The following is a 15,486-nucleotide window of genomic DNA, read 5'->3' on the forward strand; positions in this document are numbered from 1 at the left end:
CAAATAGAGACTCTTTTCGATCGCAGGCAGCGTCTTACGTGCTGCGTTTTGCAGTTTTCTCTAGACAATTCCTTGATAGGTCTAGCGTCTGTAAGGTGAATGAGGCTGAGCGAGCGCGTACTGAAATGCGGACATTCTCAAATTATATCCGTGGACAATGTACGCCGCTCATTCTGTGGTTTGAGAACGAAAGTCACCCATGCTCCCCGTCCACTTCAAGGTAAATCTCCGATCGACCACCAACCTTTCTTTGCACGCTTTGTTTCATTGAATTGTAAATGGCTTAGGAGCTCAAGCTTTTACGACGTCCCACACCTTGTGACTTCGGTCCTGCAAAGCTCATACATCAGGCTCTTCCACATCATGTCCAGGACCAGGGACCGTAACTTCCACCCCTTACCAGGCTTGCAGCGGAATTGTGCTAGATCATATGGCAAACTTGATTGTATGGTGGTGTTGCGACTGCTTCAAGTTAGTGTCTACGAGGTGAGCCTCAGTCTATCGAACAATGGATCAGAGAAGCGTAAACATTCGTTTCATATCGTTCTTGGTGACTTTGGTCTCAATTTGCTGAATCTGCGGGCAATCCGCAGAAAGCTGGCCTAATCATATTCCCGCCTACGCCATACGCTGTGTCAATAATTGCTTCATAATGGAGCCAGACAAGAGAAAGCAGGCCCCGATGTCTCAAGCGCGAACTTTGGCTTTCTAAGCCGCCTTCTTGGCCTTCTTCTTGGGAGGCTCAACCTTTGCCGCCGTATCACTCTCACTGCCCGCTCCATCGGCATCTTCCATCTCGGCATCGCTGCCTCCTGAACTCTTGGCATCACTGTCATACTCCTCCGCAACATCAGACTCCGAGTCAGCTTGGAAGTCCTCGTCAACACTCTCGTCATCCTCATCTGCGCTGCCTCGATCTTGGGCCACAACTTCCTCGTCATCACTGCTAGCAAGATCGGGGTCGTTGGCCAGTGCCGCGGCAAGCATGGAGTTGTCGGTGTCCATTTCGTTCTTGGTCTTGATGTTCTTGATCTTGAAGAAATGCTCCAGTGGAGCCTGCTCTTCGCGATTGATGTTGGAGAACTGATGCTCACCACTACCGTTCTTCAAAGTCACCGTGATGTCGAATGTGCGGCTGGCACTAACAGCTCCGCCGACTCGACTCATGGTGACTGATGCAACGTGTTCGAAAGAGAGATAGGTTGCAGGCTTGGGCACGAACAGGAAAGCCTTGTCCAGACAGAAGAGGTGACCCTCGTTCGCTTTGATACTGCACTTGACGCCGCTCATCTGATGATGGCTGACAAAGTCGTGCGAGGGTTGAATAAGTCGCTTGCCAGTAAGTCCATGGAAGATTTTTGAAACTACCCGTCCGATGGGCTCCTCATACTTGGGTAGGAGTTTACCGGCATACTTGGTGTCGAGCAGTTCATTTGTCATGTTGAGTTCGATCGCGACTTCCTCCTCCTTCTTGAATTGCATGACCAAGAATGGATAGCGAGTCTGGCCTTGTCGGAGGGGAGGATCGAGACCAATGCACAAAAGCTGATGTAGATCGTCTGGCTTGGGCAGAAGGAAGAAGCGCTTCGCACTCTCGTACGAGATCTTGTAGTCGTAAGTCTTTCCGCGCAACCTGAATGAGCTCTCGTACATGTCAATGTCGAAGCGACCACGCGGTGTCAGGTGGAGAATCTCCTGGAAGGTGGCGTATGTGTCTCCTGCAACTTCTCCAATCTCGGCCTTGGTCATGAGTGTCTCGTAGAAGAGCGTGGCAGCATTGTGCTCTTCGTTATCCTCRGCATCGTCTGCGTCGTCTCCTTCGTCGTCGTCCTTGGCCTTCTTCTCCGTTCCTGGGATGTAGAAGCGCATCTCAGTCAGCTGGTCAGCCGCGCCGCCCATCTTTCTGCCTTTTGCTCTTGCACCGCCCAAGCTGCCATTTGTGCCAGTCTCGTCGCCGTCTGCGGGGAGCGAGAACTCGACCGCCACTTCATTTTTCCCTGCCAGGTTGGTGTTGGAGATTTCGGTGTATGGAATTTCGAAGGCAGGCTGGTTGCGGACGTTGAAGGTGAGTTCATTGCGACCCATCTCATTCTTGCCCCAATTCCAGCCTCTTAGAGCGTGCTCCTTTTGCTCAAACGGCACGCCATACCAGACCTTGAAGCATTTTTGTATTGTCTCAAAGTCMTGTAGGTCTGTCAGTGAACAAGAAGCATTCTACGCCCATCACTGTAAACTCACTTCCTGCTTGAAGCCATCCAGTTGAACGACGCCCGCGGCCCGCGCAAAAATCTTCAGCTCGAAGCCACGCGCAGCTCTACTGAACTGCGCGCTCTGCAAATCCGACTTATCGAGGGTGAAAGTCCCACTACCAGCTCCACCGCCAGCCGGCTTCCATCCCAAACCGGACTCTGCAAGTCTGCATTTGCCGGGCTGTTTGGAGAGATCGAGGTGGATATCGTCAAATGACTCCCTGATTTCGTTAGACCAGATCTTAATGATGGAGTCAGGCATGGTGACGGTCTGCGTGGGTGACGGTCTGCGTGGGCTTGGGCAGGATGTATCGCAAAGGCGGAAGTACTCACATGTTAGGGGACTTTCGGCAGCAAGAACGGTGTAGGTTGTGGTGTTTGTGGAAGCGGCGTTTGCCGCGGAAACAACGACTGCTACCTCGCGTGCACGAAAATTGGAGTCTCGAGGGAAGTGACGCGGTGCAGATGCTGGCCGCCTGGAGTTTCCGCCGGAGATCGAGTGGCAAGTTTGCTCGAGTAGTAGGGATTAGGGATGATACGAATGGACAATGGTGTGGCGTTGATGTCTTAAAGATCGATGTTCGAGGATGGAGGGGCCGTGAAGTGTAAAGGTACGGTACCTTCAAGATTTGGAGCGCGTGCTTTAGCGCGTCCTGTATGCGGAGCGAGGTCCGCTTCACATTCACATTCACATTCAAATCGAAGCCGCCAGCATTGTCACATGCAAAAGTCACTCATTTCAGCTCGAAGCCATTGAGCTTGACTAATAGCCATGAGCATTCAGGTCAAATCTCAGGGCAACTCGCATTGKAGACGGTACGAGGCATCGTCGAAACTTCGACGTTTATTAGATCTCCTACCTCATCGACGTCGCCAATGACTGTCCCAAGATCCTTTACTCTCCTTTGAACCGTAGCGAACAGCTCTATCGCGCTCGTGGTATCGCTCGTCCAGCATTTCTGGACCACGTCTCCAACATACTGATCCTTGAGATGCGGCCAATTCTGTCTTGAGGGGATGAGGGAATCTTCTAGGGGTTCTAAAACATCACCATCACACATCTCTCTTTGCGAGTACTTCCTCTCCTCATCAATTCTTGCCACCGGGCTACTTCWTTCTAGTCCCTTGTATGGCATTGTTCCTGTTCCAGAGCAGGCGTACTGTATTTGCATGACGGTAGACCTAGGTCGAGATTTTGCGTTCATWCATAATCCCATTGAAACCCGGTAAAGGTCGATTTCGAAGATCCGCGAGCCATCCTGATGCAATGCACCGTCTCCGCTCTCCCTCCCTCCTCGCTAGCCGTCGCTCACCACACCTGATCCGGCGTGACCCTGATGTTTTCTCCATTCGGCCGCACAGTCTTCCTTGCCTTATCCCGCCTCAATGGCTTCCGCATGTCGAACGCATCACTACCATCACTATAATAGTCCGTGATTCTGCGGAATACCGAATAGCTGCAGCAAGATCAGTCATTCCATCTCACTTACATCACAGGACTAGGAATTCAGCAATACTCACCCCATCTTCTCATAAAGCCTGATAGCAGCCTCATTCTCCACCCTTACAAAAAGATCGACGAACCACGCATTCGCCTCGTCCCCAGCTTTTTCAATCGCCTCGCTCAGCTTCGTCGCATATCCCAGCCTTCTGGCTGCAGGCGCAACAGTCAAACAAGTAATGTGCGCGTGCCATGGGAGATAATTCGAAAACTTTCCTTTCCTATAGAGATTCATGGCAGGATCATATGGCTCTATGGGGGCAGGTGTTGGTGATGATTCCACTTTTCCCAGAACTGCGATCCTCGATCAGTGGCTGTTCTCGAGGTTTGTCGACTGTGCACTCACTGTACGCTTCGATCTGGCCGTTGGGTCCCTCGATGACTTTGCATAGCTTTGGCCATTGGCGGAAGTAATCTAGATAGAAACCAATATTGTAGGTTTCTGTGAGGTGATCCAGATTGCATGGATTGAACTTCAGCAGGTCAAGCGGCGTCATGGGCCGGATGGATGACATGTTCATTTACGGCCTCATGTGTAAATGTCGAGTTTGGGACTGCGGACTCCCAGTTTTGGATGCTGCGCTTGGGGTTCTCGGTAAAGGCGGAGTGGGAAACACTGTGGATGTCCTTGGTTTTAACCAAATCGCTCGCAAGTTGAAGACCGTTAGTAATGCGAATGAATAATTCTTTGGCGTTGTGACTTTCGAAGTTGGCAACAAGAGAAGCCTAAAACTTCAGACGTGCTACCCCAACCCTAACCGTACAACCCTCCGACTCTCTCGAGCCACGATCCGTCATCTCCATACTTTAGTGTGATACCCATGCAACCCGTTTGGCAGCAGAAGTTTACGTTAGGTTCATAGCCACTCAGTAACAACAAATCATAGGATACAGTGAGACCCTGTGCCACGGGCGAGTGTTATCCGTGAAGGTGTACATCTTGTCTATACGGCCTGTACACATCATGCAAATGGTCGAATCTGAAGATCAATATCCATCGCCGTCCCTCCACTCTCTCCCAGACTCCAACGCCCTCTGCTTCGGATCCTTGCCTAACTCAACAGYCTTCTCCAGCCTGTTGTCCAGCGCCTCCTGCAGCTCCTTGATTCGCTTCTTCAAGTATCGGTCCCTTCCGAACTCCGGAACATCCAATATCGCATCGTCCGCGAATTTTCCATTCTTCGCACGCTCCGACGCCAATTCAATCAGACCCGCCTTGTCCTGCCATATCCTCAACTCCTCCTTCATTTCATTCATATCAAATCGCATCTCAAACCACTTATCAAAGTTTGCAGCAGAGCCAAAGCAGATCCCGTATCCATCGCAATAGCATGCGCTCATGCTCGGACAGTGGATAGGTGCGGCGGTGAAGATATACTGCCACACATACTCGAAGACTCTCCCCGAGAGGTAATCGTCGAWCTCGGTCCGGATCAACCAGTCCCGTATGAACACATATCGCTGCTTCGGCAGCTCCCTGATTCTCTCACCCGAGACTGCAAATTGCGCGCAGCAGGGCTGCGAAAGCACAGTGGGAACGGGCTCGTAGGGGAAAAGTTGTGTCCAGCATTCTGCAATCAATACCTCCTCCTGCTTGTCTTCATTTTCCACAACGCTGCCGGGGTGGAGCCACGCTGGACAGCCGGGATCCCAATGACAACGCAGATTCATGTAGCCTTCTCTCGCAACCCTCTCCGGGCTGAGGCGGCGCACCATCTTGGCGGCATCTCGATCCAGCAGCTCGTTGTTGTGCCATGCCTTTTGATGTGAGTGCATGAAGATGTTTGTATCCGCCAGATGATCGTAGTAGTCGATGATGTAGGAAAGATACACCATCACCTCGTGGCCCTTATTCTTCGGTGGATGCAATGTAGCATGACGGTCGTCGACCGTATATATCGCCGTTGTCAGGCTTCCATCCGCGAGGAGATCCCCCAGCTCACTTTCCACCCACGTTGTGTCTTCAACCATGAGCTTTGGCAGCACCAAGCATTTTGTGTAATTACTCCCAACTGGCTTCGTTTGCCCTATTGGATAGTGACTTGTTGAGTCGATCTTGGGCTCCTTGAAGTCCGCCTTTCCAACTCTTAACTCTTCTGGAGAGTGAAGCCCCTCCGCCGGCTCTGGACCATATTTCTCGCCAAGTCCAATGGCTTCCGGTAGATGTCTCCACGTGCTGTTCTGCAGTGAGATGAAGAGTAGCAGCGTTCCGGCGAGACTGACGGCGACGAGGATGGGCAGTAGCCTGCGGAGGAACATTCTTCTACGGAAAGGCGCCGTGATGAATGCTATGCCAGCGGCCTAGTGATAGTGGACTGTGCTTCGCCAGATCAGCCATGCTCCATGCTATTGCAAATGGCGACCGTGGTGAGGGGGTTACCCACAGCAATATTGGAGAATTGCTATCAGTATGGATGGAGGATCCATTGACGCGATTCACGGCGGCCAGGGTGGTTGGTCGGTGGCCATCGAAAGACGCGAATAGGATTGGCTGCATGGTCCATCGACGCGCTGACGATTATCGAGCGTTCGGGAGACGGGATCTACACAAGCGATCTTTTGAGTTTTGGACCTGCTGATCCATAAACAACAGTCGAAGGTTGAGCGAAGGTCGAGGAGACTGTCAACGTTGAGGCTGTTTGTGTTACTAATTTTGGCGCATACACTGCTATATACTTCTACATCATCCTGCCTCGTCGGAGGTCTCACCTTCCGTCTAACATTCAACGCCATACCGGCTGTCCGTGGGTGCTACTTACTGAACGAGATGGTGCTCTGAATGGATAAATAGTCGATACAAATCGAGGGAGAGACCTGTCGGCGTGCCATGACTTTGTGCATCTCCACCCTACCCTGCTCAAGAAAACTATGAACACAAGAAAAGCTGCACTCAAGGCAGTGAGCAAATGACCTACCGTTTATGCCGTTGCAGCGATCTTCGAATGATTCTTGATCTCAATTATTGAGGACATGWTCGATTATGATCATGATGAATACATTTAATCGCCTTCGAAAAACGGAATGCGAGGAGTTGAGCTTTGCAAGACTATGCAAGTAACCGCGCYAACCTGCAGAAGTGTCAGTAAGTGCACAGATACGGTGGAGCAATGGGCAAGCCAGCTGTGGGCTTGAACCTGTTTCCCTTCCTTGGAGCTCGGAGCTTCCAAACGAGGTGACAATGTACGTTGTTGGTGCAAACGATGCAATGTTTGCTAACTTGCCATGGTTCGGGATAGGTGGAATCGGTTCAGATGCGAGGTACTGCTATTTCGAGACGAGCGGTGTTGAGAAGTCGCGAGTTCGTATTTGTTGCAAGAGCGACAGCATCACGGCGTGATCATGGTTGGGTCATAACGTGCGAGGTGTAAACGGTCGAAGGAGGAGAGGTGTCAAGCGGCGCTCCCAGTTGGAGTATTCATGGTAAAGGTATCGTGCCAATGACAGGATACAGTCGATGCGCGAGAGCCGAGAGTTGAAGGCAGAAGTAAAGGTTGTCTGATCGACTATAGTGATTGCCGAGATTTGGTGTTCGGCCTCCGATGGTTCATCGGAAAGCTGTAGTGACCTCCCGATAGCCGTATCCCTTCGGCATCCTTTCGAAGCCGCTAATAACACATGCTGCAGTCGCACCGGGAAGAAGGAAGTTGTGATAGTACATGGGCTGCCGAATCCCGCAAGAACTCCTTTGGATGCAATTTGACTCGATCTTTTTGCCACAAGGCCCTGGTGCAAGCTCCTCAACGCCTGGTGATCAGCTCCGATAATGCTCTCAATCTACCTTTGCCGTAAAATCTTAGTCGTAACGGCGTGGCTCACGGTCGTAGTTGCGGGCTGGCGGAGGCTCACGAGCAGCATCGCGAGGGGCAGCAGCGTCGTAGCCCGCACCTTCTGGAGGAGGTCCGCGTGGCGCGCGCTCGTAGCCACCATAGCCACCTCCACCACCGCGACGCTCACCGCCGTATCTGTCATCACCACGAGAAGAAGCGTATCGGTCGGTGCGTGGCGGGCCGTAGTCGTCACGGCGGCCGCCATAGCYACCGCCACCACCGCGGTCTCCGCGATCGTCGTAGCGGTCACGGTATCCACCACCACCTCCACGGCGGTAGTCATCGCGACGGCCGTATCCACGGTCCTAGAAAAAGTTAGAGATGCTGCTGAAAGGTGGATATGGACGAACGTACGTTGTAGCGATCTCCACGGCCAAATTCGCGGCCAGGTGGTGGGCCGCGACCGTCCTCTGTATTGTCATTAGAAAGGCAGTGGCGCATCCGGGCGGGTAGCAACGAACCTCTCTTAGGTGGGCCGAAGTATTTGCCTGGAGTAGGTGTACGTGGCCTAGCACGACGCGCCTTCTCGATGCTCAACGTACGGCCCTCGTAGATCTCGCCCTGCAACGCCTCCTTGGCAGCGTCGGCCTCGTCTGCCGTCGCCATGTTGACGAATCCGAATCCACGGGAGTCGCGAGTGTGTGGGTCGCGCATGATGTTGCACTTCTCAACCTGGCCGTACTTCTCGAAGAGTCGGGTGACCTCCTCCTCGCTCAGACGAGGGTGAATGCCAGTGACGAAGAGGTTGGATCCGGGGTTGGTAGACTCGTCTTCTTCGTCGTTGCCGTAGTTGCGTTTCGAAGGTTGTCTCTCACTGTTGCAATATTAGTACTGAATCATCACCGGCGAGGCTGTGGAAGGCGCAGTCTCACCGATCACCGCGGCCGTTGGTGGGCTCGTCGCGAGGACGTGTGTCGATGTCGCCATCGCGGTCGACGACGGGGGAGCGCGAGCGATCACGCGTGGTGTAGTCGCGTTCGCGGTCATCTGCACGTGTTGAGGTTAGTTGTGAGTATGGTTGGCGCTGGCGGTAGTGCTGATCGGCGTGGCCAGCTGTTTCCCGTGGAGCTGAAGTTGCTGCACGCGCCGGCCGCAAGGCAAGTGACGTACCCTCGTAGGTGCGCTGATCAGCATCCTCGCGGTAGGTGTCGAGGTCGGCCATGATAGCGGAGGATGGAGGTCGTGGATGTGCGGGTTGGTGTGATGTGGTGGAGGGTGAGGTTCTTGTTTGCTTGGTGAGTAAGCGCTGGCGGATGCGGCTGAAGTGGAAGCGCGGTGCAAACGCGCTGCTGGACTGGACTGTGAAGTGACGTGACGTGAACTGTTCAAACGGCGTGGAACTTGTGTGCTGAAAAGAGTATTAAAGTCAGAAATGTCACCCTCCAAATGTGGTGATGATGTGATGTTGGAGATGAGGTGATGTGGTGCTAGAAAACCAGCGTGCTTTGCTCGAGAGAAGGAAGCAAGGGAAGGGAGCGCATGCAGGTGACCCGGGACATGACATGTGATCCCTGCTGCAGCGTCACTCAAACGACATCATTCACATCATTCACATTATTGTTCACGTCGATACCAGCACAGGTCGGCTTGATCAGATATCCTTCTTCATTACGACAAACACCTCGCTAAACCCAGCAATTGCTATCCTACCATTTACATCATGGTCCCAGATACACAGGCACGCCGTATACAACAGGCGCAGCACCGTTCAGATATCTGAGATAGCACGCATCCCGACTCTTTGCCACAGCTTCAGCCAGACTTTGCTCCTTCGCAACATCCCTTGCACGACTTCGACTTCTGGCAGGTGTGCGAGTTGGCGCAGGTGTTTTCCGCACTTTGGGGGTTTTTGGCGTCTTTGCGCCTCTTTGCGGCGTTAAAGGGGCAGCCACAGCCTGTCTTTTCCTTGGTGTCTTCACCGGTGCCTTGCAAGAATGCTCTTGAGAGCCCCACAAGCCCCATTCCTCACCAACCGCCAACGAGAAGCGATCAATGTCTTTGTCTGTGACGTCCCACAGATTTGCAACGACAGCCATACATCTGGCATTGCCTTCATCTCCTGCGTCGGCTCCCTGACCCGCGACTAGGTATGCTAGCGGGACTGCGAAAGGCTCAAGTTCGTCGTGCTCTGTGACAGCACCAGACGAGCAGCCCATCAACCACACGACTTCGCTGCATGCTTCCAAACGCCGAATAGCTCGTGGTCGGATGTACTGCGAGCCGGCTCCATGACCGAAGTACAAAAGCGTCGAAGAAGTGGCAAGCGCGTTGCTGAATTCTTCCTCAGTAGGTGCTCTTTGCACGATGGCCTTCCACTCCGCGCCTTCAGCTTGCGCAAGCTTTGACAGCTCGGGCATAATTGTGGCTTCAGTATTCTTGAGATCAGCCGATGGATTCAGGATGTAGGTTCCTGATTGACGAGTGACAAAATAACGATCACTTTCGTCGCCGCATCTTCTTCTCATCTCCACGATACGATCACGCAGACAGAGCATGCTGTCGACCCGGCTCACGCTGGAACTCTGCAAGCAAGGTAAACTCTCCCAAGGGAAAGCTTGCAATCTTCGATCAAGCACCAGTATCAGGTGAGCTCCCTCTTGGCCTTCGACATCCACGCTGTCGTGGTAGGATCGCAGCGCGTCCAACACCTCGATCGCCATGCTGTCAAAATCTACTTCATCGTAGGCGTTGCGCTCTCCATTGAACTGTAGCATATCCACAACAAAGTAAAGCAGATCCGAGAGTGGCTCATCCAGGTCTACCTCTCCGTCTTGATCACTCCCGAGGCCGATGAAGAGCTCAAGAACCTGGTCTGCCAGCAAGAGCTTCTTCGTGCCTCGCTTGACCGCCCGTCGTGACGGAAGGTGGCGATCCAGCACTGTTTCGAAGTCTTTGCGAAATCGAATGAGTTGATCCGAATCAATAGGCTGCTGCGACAGGGCTCCTCGGAATCCGCCCAGCCAGACATTTTCGATGTTGACAAGCAGCTCATGCAATCGCAGGTCGAGGGCCTCGCGCTCGCTCCACCAATTACTCTTTGCACCCTTTGTCCCCGAATCAACATTATGACAGCTGTAATTAGACAGTTCGACGATTTCCTTCAACTCCTCGCTGCCCACTCTGTAGTCGAAGATATCGTCGTCTGTATCCTCTGACTTCTGGCGAGAGAAGGGTAGGCGCAGAACGAGCGGCGTCTGGCCACGACGGTATCGGGTGATGTAAAGTTCGTCGCCRTCTTGATCAAGGCCAATAGAAACAGCAGTCCACGGACCAGGCAGGATGTCCACATATTGTTCTTGAAACTGGTCTGTTATGATCTCGCTTCCGAAATTTCCAGCTTTCGAAGTCGGCCAAGCAAGGAGGTCGGATGCTTGGAAGGTCTCCTTTTCCAGCTCAGCAATGACAAGTTGGCATCTAGCAGCATGCATCCGAGGAACCTCCACAGCAAGAGTCTTGCATATCTGATGTAGTGCGCTCGATTCCGTACCACTTGTCGTGGCAGAGAGCAGCATGGCAGTGTTGGTCAGCAAAGAGTATTGCCTGTGTGTCTCAGACGTGCTGAACAGCCGCGCAGCTGATCCGTCTAGAATGAGGCACTGTTGTGCCGTCAGTAGCAGATATTCGAGGGACCCTTGTGGGCTGGCTTTCCGCTTCGTGGTCTTGACGAGCCGTTTGCCCTTGGGGCCAGGCTTCGGGCCAGAAACCGGTGAATCATCCGCTAGCTTGGCCTCTGTTATCGCCGGAAAAGACACCGTGGACTCAGGCAGTACGTTGAGTGCGAAGTCAGCTCCAAGAATGCTTGTAACCTTGCGCATAGCCGATTCATGTTCAACCTGGCACCGAGCGAAAGAGGCAGGGAGATATGCGAGAGCATCTTCCATTCCTGGCAAGGTCGCACCATTCGGATGGTCGAGCTTGAGCGATATGATTGCACTCTGAACAATCAATTGAGCTTCGAGCTTTCGTAGCATATAGCAGACGCCGGTTCCGTGCGCTTGTGAGCCGTGAGAGCCAGCTAAGTGAGACAATCTCTTCCCACTCTTGGGAAAAACAACTGCTCGGGCAGCCTTGGGAACCACTCTCGTTCTTGGAACCGTCTTCGCGTTGGCAGACCTTGACGCCCTTTTCGTCGATGCTTTTTTGTCCAAATTCGTAGCAGAGCCGGTTCCTTTTGTCGTCGCAAGGGAGCCCATCTCAGTGCCGTACTCAGCAACCTGCAGAGCTTGTGTCATGGTCACGGCTTCATTGAGATAATTGAATGCGGTTTCAAGCTCGTAAGTCTTGACACTAAGCGCGCATTTTGCTCTGAGGCGCTCGATTCGTTCCAGAGAAGTGCTGTTCGAGGCGTCACAAATATCTTGTGCGAGACACAGTTCCGCGTCCTCAACACGTCCTCCGGCTGCCAGAAGTATGCTGCGATGGGAGCGTACCCTTGAGAGGAGTAGCTGAGACTGTATGGATTCCGCTATCCGCATAGCCTGCTCTGAGCTATAATTTGCTTCGTTAAACACTCCATGGTGCGCATAGACATCAGCAAGATGCATCAGCGCCTGACATAACAAGCGTGCTACTGGCCAGAACGCAGCACCTCTGACCTCAGCACACGCCGATGTCTTGGAGTCGCGAGTAGCGGGCTTAAGATTGAGCTTGCTTACTTTCTTGCTGAGGTCTTCCATGGAGCTCTCCTCAGGCTCTCTTTCTATCTCACTTATGTCTGTCTGCGATTTTTGGTCTGTGGCACGCTCTATACCAGACCAAATGCTATTAAACACTCTGGCAGACCGTTTTGCAGCGCGCAGGGAGTCGTGGGGCACCCCGGCAGCTAGAAAGCATCGTGATTGCAGAAGCCAGCTACGCCCATGTAGAAGCTTGTATTCTTTGCTCTGGTGAGACTTCACCTTGAGCGGTTCCACATCTTGACGTATCTCGCGAGCCTTGTCCAGCATGCTCTGACAGTCTTCGACTTTGTCCAGAGCCAGCAGTTGCTCTGCTTTGYCGAGGTAGTACGCAAGGGCTGGGATACCTGAGCAGGCGTCTTTTTCTGCAACCTGCAGAGCCTTCGCGAGAGCCACATCTGCGCTCTCAGCCCAGCCAAGTGATAAGTAGGCGGCAGAGACTCTTAGACCGTAGCAGCAACGATCCCCAGGCCGAACATCGCACAGCTCACTGGCCCTCAACAACATCCGGGCAATTTGGAGCCGTTTGATGTCGTCGCCCATTACTCCAGCATAGGCCTCGAGAGATCCTAATTGCGAAAGCAGATTCGCAGGGTTATCCACAACGTTTGCAAGGCTTTCGCTGCCCTCATGACATGTCTCGAGAAGATGTTGCCATGTCTGTAGGTCGGAGCTAAGTTGGGACACCGCCACTGGACCGTTATGGAATGCCAGCGAGATCCCGAAAGATGCGTTGATGTCAGAAGCGTAACAACGCAAGCCAGAATCTTTGCCCAGTGTATCAATGTCAATCAAGGGAACCTCCAAGAAAGGTTGGAGAACGTGCGGGTCAAGCAGACCCGGGAACTGCTCTCGAACACGCATCGCCAGTGCTGCAATCCTGCAGCGACGAACCGGGTGCAGATCCACCGAGTACAGTGTCAGGAGCCTCTTCAGGATATACGGCACAATACACTGTAGAGCCTTCTGGTGTCTCATCTTATAAGCCATCTCCAGTACGCAGGTGAGTTGCCATTCCAGTAGAGCGCCAGACTCATCAGGTTCCAAGTCATCGTCGTCGAAAATCATAGATGTGTATTTCCCACTCTCTATAGTCACCGCCTTTGCTACAATAGCTCGTAGTGTTCTTGCGAATGCCAGAGTCTCGCTCGTGGAATCCCAAGCTTGGGTCATCGGCATCGTCATTGCAGATTTAGCGATCGCATGTAAGGCTCCAGCGTGCTGAAAGAGGCTTGCGGTATCCTTTGAAACCCAGGAGATTAGCTCGTCTGACGATTTGCTGTTTAGCAAAGCCGCATGGACGATCATCATAGCGGTGCGTGAGCCGTTGCCAGGGAACAGTCCTGTAGTTCTTGAAGCGAAACCAGCAGCCGACTGTACGAGCTTTTTCCATGCTTCGTGAATGTCTGGATTTCCGATTAGATCAGTTTTAGCGCCCGAAAGACGTGCAATCTCGGCTAAAAGCTGGTCGTAATCTGACTTGCTGCCAGCAGGCCGGTCATGAAGGCATTGAGTGATGTGGCAGATGTCTGAAGCGACATCGCCGAGGTCGTATGAAGATCGTGGTGCTCTCATGAAAAGTGATAGTCTGAGGGCCAGGGCAGCAAGGAAGCGAGCGTGAGTGCTGTCAAGACTCCGGCCATTCTTGACAGCGTTTTCAGCCCAGGCATACGCCAGATCGGGGAGAGCCGCCCCATCTGCCAGTACTGCGAAGGTTCTTGAGAGCGTCATACTGCACGGACTTTGAGCATCGTCTGCGKCCAGGCCCAAAGCTTCATGAGCAGCAGAACATGCTTTGTGTATGGACACGGCTTGCTTTGGAGATTCAACTCTCCGAATGAGAGTTGTCATACATTTGGCGAATGGTTCTGCAACCTCTTTCTGCAGATCGACCATGCGTTTAGTAATATTCCAGGCTTGTTGCCGTAGCCGCAAAGCCGAAATTTGCAACTGGAAGACTGTAAGTGGGGATGGACTCCGACTTGGATCTGCAGCTGCCTCGTCTGCGGATTTGGACACGCTCGGACAAAGTTGCAATAAGCTCTGAGCAAGCGCTTCGAGCTGTCTCACAGCCCTTGCCTCGTTACCAACAGTCCTGGCAGATAGAAGTATGAGAGATCCAGGTGAGCCGCGGGTCTCCAGCATCAGATGTTGCGAGGCATCCTCAATCGTAGCCGGCTTCTTCGAGTTGGTGATCATTCTCAGAAGGTGGAGCTGGTATGTAATCGCCACAGGGATGGCTTCTGGGTGAGCCTCGAAGTCCAAGTCCAGACTTAGCAAGCTGGCCAGATTCTCATGAACCGGAGTATTCATACCAGCTGATCGTTTCTTTACAGTTGTGTTCTGCGACGACTCCAACATTCGCTTTACTGCTCGCAACTCCTTGATAGCCAATGCGTCCAACCGTAGGGCGATCAGCATGCCCGCGAGTGAGAGCATACCAGTCTCCAACTGTAGCTTGGGGAGGGGCTTGACTCCTATTTTCTGCGCGTCCATCAACCCTAGTGCTGAAAATCCCAATCGTACACATTCTGCTACTGCAGTGACATGCACTGTGGTTGGTGGTAGACTTCCGATAGAAGATCGGGACGATGTCCGGGACAAGACGGAGGGCTTGACTGGAGATTGGCGGACAGGAGTGACGTTGCCAGACCGAATCTGCAGTGCTCGCTGTGACAACGACGAAGTCCTGGAATGTCTTCGCGGTGTTGCAGCATCATCGGACCGAATCACAGAGGGTTCTCTTCTTCTAGATTTGGAAATGTTCGTAGTGGCCTCGGAGAGCACTTTCAACCCGATGTTGATAACCTCGGTGGCAAGAGCATATCGCGCCTTGGGAGACAATGCTCTGGAATTGTCGTCATGAATCTGGAATGCATTATCTTTCCTGACAGCCTTTGCCGCCGGCTTCACTGGCTTCGTCGTCTTCGTAGTCCTCGAAGTTGTGGTTATCTTTGGTGCACTTCGACTGGTCGTTTCCAATTGGCTCCCAGAATTTGGTACGCCGCCGAGCAAAGTGTGGAGAGTGGTGACCGTGGACGGGGTGGCACTGCCTGACGTGATGGCATTCCGGACGGCCTCTGCCAGTGACTCTAGAGTCGCCATTATTGCCAATTGACGGCGAGCTTTGCTATAAGTTATTTCCAGATATGTACATCCTTGCTCTGCGTTGCTTTCGCCGGTCATTCGCGAAGACGTTGGACGCGATGTGGTTTGACGCACATCGGGGAACG

General features: G+C 52.9%; 5 protein-coding genes; all 5 read right to left on the minus strand.

Annotated features, from left to right (window-relative positions):
- Window positions 1-708: 708 nt before the first annotated feature.
- On the minus strand, window positions 709-2,584 carry RCC_06302 (probable POB3 protein, that binds to DNA polymerase I; the record flags this gene model as incomplete). XM_023771563.1 has 3 exons in its annotated part: window positions 709-2,184; window positions 2,239-2,470; window positions 2,583-2,584. Coding segments are annotated over 3 exons (1,710 nt in total).
- Window positions 2,585-3,558: 974 nt separating this feature from the next.
- On the minus strand, window positions 3,559-4,265 carry RCC_06303 (related to N-acetyltransferase 5; the record flags this gene model as incomplete). XM_023771564.1 has 3 exons in its annotated part: window positions 3,559-3,706; window positions 3,771-4,044; window positions 4,097-4,265. 3 exons carry the CDS (start codon window positions 4,263-4,265, stop codon window positions 3,559-3,561), a joined length of 591 nt encoding a protein of 196 aa, XP_023627332.1.
- Window positions 4,266-4,737: 472 nt separating this feature from the next.
- Window positions 4,738-6,009, minus strand: RCC_06304 (uncharacterized protein; the record flags this gene model as incomplete). The annotated part of the gene is made up of 1 exon (XM_023771565.1): window positions 4,738-6,009. The coding sequence occupies one exon, from the start codon at window positions 6,007-6,009 to the stop codon at window positions 4,738-4,740; it is 1,272 nt and encodes a 423-aa protein (XP_023627333.1).
- A 1,534-nt stretch (window positions 6,010-7,543) lies between these two features.
- Window positions 7,544-8,739, minus strand: RCC_06305 (uncharacterized protein; the record flags this gene model as incomplete). XM_023771566.1 has 5 exons in its annotated part: window positions 7,544-7,882; window positions 7,932-7,987; window positions 8,039-8,391; window positions 8,450-8,564; window positions 8,688-8,739. 5 exons carry the CDS (start codon window positions 8,737-8,739, stop codon window positions 7,544-7,546), a joined length of 915 nt encoding a protein of 304 aa, XP_023627334.1.
- Window positions 8,740-9,235: 496 nt separating this feature from the next.
- RCC_06306 (uncharacterized protein) lies at window positions 9,236-15,358 on the minus strand (the record flags this gene model as incomplete). The annotated part of the gene is made up of 1 exon (XM_023771567.1): window positions 9,236-15,358. One exon carries the CDS (start codon window positions 15,356-15,358, stop codon window positions 9,236-9,238), a length of 6,123 nt encoding a protein of 2,040 aa, XP_023627335.1.
- Between the last annotated feature and the right edge of the window lie 128 nt (window positions 15,359-15,486).

Source organism: Ramularia collo-cygni (assembly GCF_900074925.1).
Source record: "Ramularia collo-cygni strain URUG2 genome assembly, contig: RCC_scaffold09, whole genome shotgun sequence".
NCBI lineage: Eukaryota > Fungi > Ascomycota > Dothideomycetes > Mycosphaerellales > Mycosphaerellaceae > Ramularia > Ramularia collo-cygni.